The sequence below is a fragment of the Nannobrachium achirus genome, assembly GCF_963921795.1.
Source record: "Nannobrachium achirus genome assembly, chromosome: 8".
Taxonomy (NCBI): Eukaryota; Metazoa; Chordata; class Actinopteri; order Myctophiformes; family Myctophidae; genus Nannobrachium; species Nannobrachium achirus.
In genome coordinates, this window is record NC_137817.1 from 53,873,531 (window position 1) to 53,883,848 (window position 10,318).

General features: G+C 39.8%; 2 protein-coding genes across 4 annotated transcripts in view; both read right to left on the reverse strand.

Moving 5' to 3' along the window:
* The window catches only part of prcp (prolylcarboxypeptidase (angiotensinase C)), a 30,638-nt gene extending 28,255 nt beyond the window's left edge, over positions 1-2,383 (reverse strand). For all 3 annotated transcript variants that reach the window (XM_080731477.1, XM_080731476.1, XM_080731475.1), the window contains exon 1: positions 2,117-2,383. In XM_080731477.1, the coding sequence (XP_080587603.1) occupies positions 2,117-2,314 (198 nt within the window). In that variant the 5' untranslated portion in view covers positions 2,315-2,383. The remainder of the gene's footprint in view (positions 1-2,116) is intronic.
* Positions 2,384-10,013: 7,630 nt separating this feature from the next.
* rab30 (RAB30, member RAS oncogene family) overlaps positions 10,014-10,318 on the reverse strand; it is a 17,894-nt gene continuing 17,589 nt past the window's right edge. The window contains exon 5 of the mRNA XM_080732414.1: positions 10,014-10,318. This exon is cut by the window's right edge and continues 17 nt beyond it. Within this exon, the coding sequence (XP_080588540.1) occupies positions 10,085-10,318 (234 nt within the window). The 3' untranslated portion in view covers positions 10,014-10,084.

The following is a 10,318-nucleotide window of genomic DNA, read 5'->3' on the forward strand; positions in this document are numbered from 1 at the left end:
ATAGTTTAATATGTTAGTCCAATACTTCCTGACTCCTCCTGATATGTGATGCATCATTATCTGTGATTACTTTGTGGCAGGGAAGAAGATTAAACTTGGCACCACCATTTTTGGCATATCATTTGCAGCGGAAATAGCAGATCTACAAGCTTCACAACCACGTGCGATGCGACACGTTGTGAGCTTGTAGATCGGCTATTTTCCCTATAGGGCTTAAGTGGCTGAGGGGTTGAGGGGGGCCGTCCCATAGCAGAGGGGTCACTGGTTCAAGCCCCTTGAGCAGCAGACTGAACCCTAACCGCTCCCCCATGGTAACTTGATCTGGATTAGTGTGTCCCTTCAATGTGTTATTGTGTAGGCTTTAGCATGCAGCATGTGATTGTTTCAACAACATACTGTTCACAGTCACACGATAGCCCACTGCAACCTGCGCTGAGATGAGTCACTTTGATGCAATGCGACATGAATATATATATATTTTTTCCCCAGTCATAGCACTTTGTGGCTAGTTTTGATTGATTGATTGAATATTTTATTAGACAAAAATGTAGAACAGCAAAAGTACAGTCAAAACACCCTGCCTAAAAGGAACACCCCAAAAAAGTCCTTACGGTCTTGTTTCCGTTCGGAGGTCCTTGGTATTCAATTCATCAACATACTGTATAAAGTAGCACCTAAAAACATTCAATATCATCACAAGTATAAAACTCTATATTTACAAAGTGATCACTTGTAGTAGTATGTTTTGTTTAGTGTGTTTACATTTTAACCTCTGGTCATGTGCATTTATAGTTTTCTGTATGTTTCACTATAGCCAGAAGCCCTGCTATAGAAAACAAGTTATCAACCACTGGGTCGCAAAATGATTCCACGAGTGGTTGAACAAAGAGCAGTCATAATTGGTTACTGGTGGTCAAAACATACATTTACGCCCCAGGACGGGGCCGGCTGAATTCAGTTAAACACCACTGTATGACAGTCTTGTGAGTGCATGAGTCAAGCTCAACCACTGTTGTCTTGTGACTATAATATTATGATGAGTCAAGTTCACATGTCACTGCCAGTGCCTGCCAGCACATTAAACAATAACGTGCACATTAAACAATAACTCCCAACCCACAGGTTGAAAACCACTGTGTTATACAACAAAAAACTGCTGAATAAGAAAAAGGAATACTTCTTCTTTATAGTCTGCTACCCCAGAGGGTCTGTGTTTTCAAACTCACTGGACCCTGGAGACCCTTTTTAGGCAGACAGCCAGAGAGAATGAATAATAATGTTGCTGGAAAGGAAGTGAACCGGGTTGCCAGTGATGATGAGATGGCTTTCCCCTCACTACAGGAAGCATATCGTCAACAGACACAGTGGAGTGTGAATAAACTCTGGAAGGATTAATTGTACATTGAAATTTAAAGAAAGAGCAAGTGGCCTGGTTATTATTAGACTACTAGAGCATAATCTCACCCACGCCCTGACCTGTTTACTGTAAATACTGTGTATTTTTATTTCTGATTCCTGACTGTTACATGTTTTGCATAGTTCTGGCCTGGGTATATTTGTCTATCATTTAATGTCTCTATGAATTGAGTTTTGATTGATTGATTGAAGTATTTTTTTAGAAGTTTAAAAGGTACAGTTTCATGACAGTACAGTTCACTGGTACAAGGACAATTAAAAGGATAAGCTCAGGAACGCGTCTTGTTTACTTTGAGATCCTTTTTTTAACTCACAACATTGAATGACAGACAGATAGAACACAGTATCCTGCTATGCAGAGTATACAAAGGACCCCAATGTAAACAACCATTGTATTTTCTTGGGATTAAATCCTATAGACCTTGTATCTGAACTGAACTCTACTATCCTGTGCTGTGCACTGCTTTTCCTATGCAAACTTAAAGTATAAAGTATTCAATCAATCAATCAATCAATCAATCAATCACAAACAAACAAAACGGCTCATAAAAAAGTAAGCTATACCCAAAAGGGGAAATTGAAAGAATAGAAACGAAAGCACATAAATGTGACACTGACAGTTACACAACTCTCTCTAGTCTGAAAAAACGTGTATTTATCTGGCAAATTGTGCAGGTCAGAGTCAAGTTTATAAACTCACCTTTTGGTCAAAGTAACGTGTCTCATAGCTGATGGTGTTGTTGTGCTGGTGGTGCTGGTGGTGTTGGTGTAGGCTCGCTGCTGCACGCCGGTGGCTGAACAACAGTTGTGATTTAACAGCAGACACGTGGACGCAGTGGAGACACAATAACATTAAAATGTTGCCCACGAGGAATGTTGTTCTGCCAAACAACTTCATCTCTGCTGCCACTGTAGTAACGGTGTTAATACAGAAAGAAGGTGCAACTAACTAACTACTACTACATGATTTCCCTGAACGGTGTCTGTCTGCAGACTGCAGCAGCAGACAGACAGAAAGAGGAAGCCTTCTGTCTGGTGTTTACTTCGTCGTGCGATCGTCTCGCTTCGCTGGGGAAAAAAACGCGACCTAGCGTTTGCCAACGGGTCTAAGCCTGGTAGGCGAGGTTAAACGGGTCTGAGGCCCTAAACTATGGAAGCGAATGCAGATTAGATATAACAAAACCCACATTTAGAGTTAACATTTTTAACTCAAATCTTTGCTTCTGGGGGTTATCTGGGGGTCCCATGGCCAAATACATATAATTTTGGGGGTCCTTGACTGCTGACATGACAAGATTTGAGAACCAAATTCCAAACCGTTTTCTGAAGAAAAAAAATCTTATGTTGCCACTTATCTAAGACTTTAGTAGTGGTTCTCAAATTTGTCATGTCAAGGACCCCCAAAATGACATGTATTTGGCCGCGGACCCCCATCTCAAAATATTTTGTTCCAGGCCGGGACCCCCAGAAGAAAAGATTATAGTTGAAAATGTTAACTCTAAATTTGGGTCTTGGAATATCTATTCTGCATCTAGTTTAGGGCCTCAGACCCGTTGGCAAACGCCAAGTCTTTCCCCGAGAAGCAGGGCAGGCAGAAGGGAAGCCAGACAGACGCGCTTGTCAGCAAAGAGGTGTGTCTGAGTGAGTATGAGTGGTGCAAAAAGTATTCACATGTTTTCACTTAGGTAAAACACAGTATTGTAATCTAGAAATACAAATAGATGTACTATACTTAATATGGAAAGCACTAGCTATTGGGTCAACTGCTGTTGTTTTTAATGTGAAAATAAAGGTGACTTGACTTGACTTGAATAAAAGCACAAAAGTATCAGTGTCAAAATGAAGGCCTACTTTAAAGTACCAAAAGTAGGAAGTAGCCTACTCTTTAAGCAGAATGTCCCAGTTTTCAAATGTATAGGCTTAAACATCTTTTGAAAATATAGCAGATCTACAAGCTCACAATGCGTAGCATCGTGACACATTGTGAGCTTGTAGATCTGCTATTTTCAAGTGGCCGAAATGTATATAGGTCTAGGGCTAAAGTGGTTAATGTAGCCTATGTTTTGTAATTATCAGAATCTACAAAGTAACTTAAAGTAATTTAAGTTTTCAAATATATTTGCCCCGATCCAAAATGTAATGAAGTAAAAGTAGGCTATAGGAAATACTCAAGTAAAGTACAAATACCTCAAAATTGTACTTAAGTGCAGTACTTGAGTAAATGTAGCCTACTTTGTCACTTTACACCACGCGGACTGTACACTTGCTATATCACACATAATACATTTCAAACTCACGCTATTATAATGAGTGTGTGTTTAATGTGTCTGACTGCCAGGTGACGGATTAACCCCCGCGAGGGCCCTGGGGCCGTACATTTTTTAGGGCTCCCCACCCCCCACCATAACCCCCCCCCCTCTCTCCCGACAGCTCGGATTTTAAGCCATAAGGCTGAAGCCATACCAAAGTACTGATGATGGTGGATTCCCCTGCATTCCGCCAAATTGTGCATTTCATTGAGAATGGAGCGTTTTCATGCCAGTAGAGGATTTCTGCCAAAAAATTGAAATGCATTGGCGGAATGGGGAATCCACTCTCATAGGTACTTTGGTGTGGCTTCAGTCTAATGATCATCTGTGGGTCAAGAAAGCACCTGTAGACCAGTGTTTCTCAACCACTGTGCCTGGGGACCTTTGGTGTGCCCCTGAGAAGGTTCAAGTGTGCCCCTTGAAACTGCTTGAAAGCCAGTATTGTTTTTATCATTTTAAAAATCACACCCAATGTGAAGTGAGCGGTGGTCGTGCTTGCATAACGTCTTCAGACTAGGATTTGAGTCTAGGATGTACAGGCTATGCTACACACACGTTTTGCTATGGCAAAACGCTGAGGAAAAAGGCTACAGACACACGCACAGCCACTCTATGGAGCTCTATATGCTACACACACACGTTTTACTATGGCAAAACGCTGAGGAAAAAGGCTACAGACACACGCACAGCCACTCTCAGCCGCTCAAAAATGATTTAAACTAGTGAAAATAGCCGATCTACAAGCACACAACGCCTCGCTGTGCGAGGCGTTGTGTGCTTGTTGTAGATCTGCTGTTTTCACTACCGTTGTGCGACAGCCTTGTATGATGAAGCAGGGCTTTACTTTGTGAAGAAACGTACATATTTGAAACTTGGAGATACAAGGTTTCTTCCCAACAGTGATGATATTTACACCCCCGTATTATGTTGGTGTGCCCATGGATTCTTGGGACATGAAAAGTGTGCCCCATGCAGAAAAAAGGTTGAGAAACACTGCTGTAGACAACAGAGGAAGGGCCCACACATTTGATATTTGATTTGAACTTACATTTCATTTAAGTAAATTGTTGATGACATGCACGTGGCCCAGGTCCCCCAAGGGCCCCTGAGAGCCAAGGGCCCCTGGCCCCGGCCCCACCGGCCCTATGGATAATCCAGTCCCGCTGACTGTGCCTCATATCAATGAGCTGGGTCGCATGGACGGATTATTTTGTAACAGACAGAGCAGACATGTGACAGATGGATGGATGGGAGAGGATTGTAAACATTGTGTACCTCGCAAAGGATGACGGAACCTTGAGTTCTATTGGGCATGGGTCTTCAACAGGGGGTCCGGGACCCCTCCTAGGGGGTCCTCAGAGTTACTGCAGGGGGTCCTCCAAATCTTTGAGTGATAGAAACCTTTTTTCTCCTTTCTTATATCAACCACTTGAACCCTAGTGTCCATATTCTGAGAACTTCAATGGGGTCCACGGGCTAATAAGTGTCAATTTGGGGGTACTTGACATGAACAATTTTGAGAACCACTGTTTTAGGTTGTGCACTTTGAATGAGTTCAATATAGGACATAACATGAGATGCCAAGGATAAGGAAAGCAACAAATGGCTCGTGAGTTATTTAGTGTCATTATTTAATTCAATGTTAGGCAGAGTAGAGTTTATTTTTTAGGTATTATTTTGTACACATAAAGGGGAAAAAATACAATATTCTCCTAGTGTTTTCAATGTAATATCCCACATACTATCTTGAAAAAAAGAGACAAGGGATTAACAATGAGTAAATCATGAAAAAAAAAAACTATAGTGAAATGCAAAATTAAAAATATCCACGACTGACTTTACAAAGAGATTAATGAAAAACAATATTACCAATATAAAAGCAAAGTGCCTTGACAAATTACAAGCCTATACAACAAAAGCCAGAATAAAAAGCTACAAATTAGGTGTGCAGTAAATGGCATTGTGCAATACAGTACATTACAATTATGGCAGGTATATAGAAAATAAAGTTAGACACTAAAGATTATGGCAGAACATGCTGAATAATGAATAAGGTTCACAGAATAAAAGCATAATAGTCTATGAGAACACATTCATTCAAACCAAAAAGGTTATACAGTTTCATGGCTAGGCAGCAATAACAAAAGTAACATTTTGAAAAGAAAGGTCAATAGATTAAAACTATTATTTTAACGATTGACTGTTTAAAAAGGCATATTCACCTGTTTCAGATTGTATCAGCTGCGTTGTTATAGTATGAGACTATGAGAAATGTAATACAGGATTCCTACACATTTTACATTTTAAAATTCCATACTTTTCCAGACTCAAATTTCCAGAATTCTCTGTAGATTTGTCACACCATATTTGAGTGGAGTATGCATCAGCCCTTAGCCATACGAGGATGGCGAAAATAGCCAATATACAAGCTCACACCACGTCACAATGAGACACATTGTAGATCGGCTATTACATTTTTTGTTAGATTTTTAAATTTTTGGCTACAATGTCATGCCCAAAATAGGGACGGTCATGTTGAAATTGGTTAACACCAAATCCAGGCAATGTCAGATTGAGTTTTTTGTCATAAAAACTTGAACTGTATACCTTCAACCCCTACAGCAACAAAAACAATGTTCATGTACAATTCACCAGTGAACTAGACATGAGAACGAACTAAAGTCCAACAATAACGTTGCTTCATTGGCTTGTATGAATTGAGAAAAAAGGGACCCCAATTTAAGCAAGCCCAAAAGTTTTATTTGACCTTGTATCAGTAAACTGTATTGTCCTCCGGTACCTTTTCCTATGCAAACTTCTAGTATTCAATCAATTAATCAAATTAATATAGTAAAACACTCAGCAGCACTGTTTAACAAATAATTATAAAACCAAAACCAAAAAAATATATATTGTTCTCCCCATGAATCTCTCTTCTAAATAAGAACCGAATATGTATCAATAAAAGGTTATTAAATGTTCGCGCTGTGTGTGCAGCCTCATTTATTCACTGTGTTCATGGAAATTACCATGAATGCAGCCAAACAATTATGGTTTCCTTATGAACAAAAAAGATAGTTCACATTTTCTGTGTAATTAATAAATGTTCATACATTTATTTCAGACAAGGACAAGGTCATTTGTGATGCTACCGTATGTATATATGCAATCAGAGATATTGCATGTATATCACATTTTCTTTCAACTTATTTGGTGGGGGATGTGAGGATTTGGTTAAGTTATTATAAGTCAATAATCTGGAAACTTAATTTAAACGTATTTCCTGGAGAATTACTCAAATCTAATTTCATACTTTCCATACTTGTGTAGGAACCCTGGTAATATGCTCCCTCATAACAAGAACAGTAAAAACATCATACATTTCTGATGCCACATGACATTGATATCCTCACAGATCTAAATATATCATCATCACCATCATCATCATCATCATAAATGTCACAGAATACTGTTTTAAGTTAGACTTTTCATGAGTGTTTATGTTGTGAGTTTGTCGGACGAAAAAACTAAACCATCTAGGCTTTTGTAGCAGCAGGTACACAGTAAAATCTGGAGTTTTCATTTAACTTGAAAGTGTAAAAGATTACAATCATTGCACTTTCAGATGTAAATGAGCACTGTGTTTTGCTGTGTACAACACAAAATTCACAGTTTGAAATAACAGACGCAAGGTGCAAGGAGGTTATGGGTCCAAATATGATCATTATCAATGTTAAAAAGGTTACCACTGTATTGGCACCAAAAAAAGGTCAACTCAAAATTATTATTATTGCAAAATAAAATGGATCTCTTGTTAAATTTGCAAAATACCACTTTGCAACTGAATCACAATAGTTGGTAATTTCTTAAACATAATGTAAACACATTGATACAATTTACTAACCATTAGTTACCAATAGATGACTATGTAGCAGTGGTGGACAACGTACAAAACATACTTCCGGTCAAAACGTGTGAAAGTTGCTCTGTCAAATCTGTACTTACTGCGTTAAATTACTGGAGTATTCAAAAGTTCATGCTTTTTAAAAAAAATACTTCCAAAGCACAAATTACAAAGCACATTTGCTTTTTAATATCAGTGCATTGCTGTATTGTAATTTCCCCCCAAAACTAAAGGATTTTCTGAAATTTTCAAAAGTATAAATATTAGTGAAAATAGCACAATATAGCACAACATATAGCACAACATATCACATCTATTTTCACTATATTTGAGTCTTAAATGTAAAAACAAACAAAGAAGTTGTCAAAAGTACAATATATTCTTTGAAATTTAGTGGAGTAAAGTACCTTTTACAGGTACAAAAAAACGTTTTTAAGTACAGTAGTCAAGTAAATATCGTCTCTGTCGGGTGGAAACCTGATATGTCCAAAACTGTTACTTTTCAGGATTCAAATTCAAAAGTTGCAAAAGTAGCTGATCTACAAGCTCAAAGCGTTTTGGTTCGAGCTGTGTTTCGGGCTTGTGGATCTGCTGTCTTTGATGCTTCTGTGTGACGCTGTAGTAAAGTAGGGCGTTAATTTACGGGGAAAAAAAGGTTCAAATATGGACATTAAGCGGTTTCTGCCCGACAGATATACTTTGTTACTGTCCACCACTGCTATTCTCTCAAGCCAGACAACTCTTCCACAATCTTTGACAGCTACGGAGTCTGTACCTCCGCCTCGCAAAATGTTGTGGCAGAGGATCTGTCATCAGTTTGTTGTTTTCCATTGACGAAAAACGCATGTTAAAACGTCTTTAAAAATATTTTTTTTGCTGCTAAGGAGCAAGCTAGACAGGCTTCGATTAATTAGAATTTCCTGCAAGAGTTGTTTGCGTGACCGCAACACGGCTAAAACGGAAGTGGGTGGGAGGTGGGCCGCTTTATTTTCGAACCACTTATCAGACGAATTGACTGTTAAGTGACTTAATGACTATCAAACCGTAATGTTGCGGTGTGCAGCCCCTTGAAAGAGCTGGAAAGAGTTTTATACTCACATTAATGTAATGCTGGTGAAACGTCGAGAAATTCATGAAAAAAAGGGTTACTTACTGCCATGTCACTATGAAATGGACAAAATGGTTGAGCTTCTTCTTAACACATAACGTGAGAGAGAGAGAGAGAGAGAGAGAGAGAGAGAGAGAGAGAGAGAGAGAGAGAGAGAGAGAGAGAGAGAGAGAGAGAGAGAGAGAGAGAGTGTGTCCCTGGATGCATCAAGCGGGCCAAAAAGAAGCCAGCTGTACTTTGCTCTCCAGATGGCAGCAGCTTTAAATCTTTTCCACCAAATATATTAGTATCCTGGAAGGCCAAGCTAAGGCTGACTCACTAACTTCAGCTTCAACTTTTTATTTTTTTTAAAGGCATGGGACTAAGTCACTGGTTCTCGTGGGGTACCAGGGGGTCCTTGAGGGGGGGGGGATTCCAGGGGGTCACCAGCTAAATGATTGATAGCTTAGGAACAAAATGGACACTTACGGATCTGTAACTCCGAGAGGGTGCAAATGGAAATGGAACCACTTGGCACTCTCTCAGAGTTAAATTAACAGAGGATTGGGGTCCCAGAGATAAAATGGTATCAAATGGGGGTCTGTGGTCTAAATGTATATCAAACTGGGGGGGTGGGGCGTAATTGAAAAGAAAAAACGTTGAGAAACACTGGACTAAGTGAAGATACTAAAAAGTGGCTGTATGCCAGCTGAGAAGAAGCTCAGTCAATTACCTCCTGTAGTCACCAATGGCCGTTTAAGGCCTGAACACATTATGACGCAATATTTTATGCTTTAACTATTGAAAAATAGCAGATATACAAGCTCACAGCGCGGCACCGAGTGCCGCGCTGCGAGCTTGTAGATCTGCTATTTTTGAAAAATCGTGAAAATTAGAATTTTGACCCGATTCTATAAGTGTCTTTTGAATCCTTCTAAGATTTTTGGAAAAAACATATGTTTCTATGTCAGCAATCTGGCCAGCCATCGTCAAAGAAAAGGTCCTTTTCACTTAACTGGAGCTCAGTTAGTCTGTTCTTGAGAGACTACTGTGTCAGTGGTTCTCAAACCTTTTCATGTGAAGGAACCCCAAAATGATATTTATTTGGCCACGGAGCCCCATTTCAAAATATCTAGTTCCAGGGACCACCCAGGAGCAAAATTTGAGTTACAAACGTTCGCTTTGAAAATACATATATTCAAAGATTTGCACACATTTTCACGACTTTTTCAAAAATAGCAGATGTACAAGCTCACAGCGCGGCACTCGGTGCCGCGCTGTGAGCTTGTATATCTGCTATTTTTCAATAGTTAAAGCATAAAACATTGCGTCATAATGTGTTCAGGCCTAAAAGACTGAGCGCCTCTTCTAATTGAGGCTGCAGCAGCTCAAGTAACTGATGGCTTTACCCTCGCCAGGCATGGGGGCAGTGTCATTGTTGTCCAGCGTGTTCTGCTTGGCCTCTCGGATTAATTCGCAGGCCAGGTCGAGGAAGAGCTTCTCCACGTTGTCCGACTCTTTGGCCGAGGTCTCCAGGTACAGCATGCTCTGGGACTCGGCAAAGTCCTCGGCCCTCTGCCTGTGAACCTCCCTCTTCTCGGC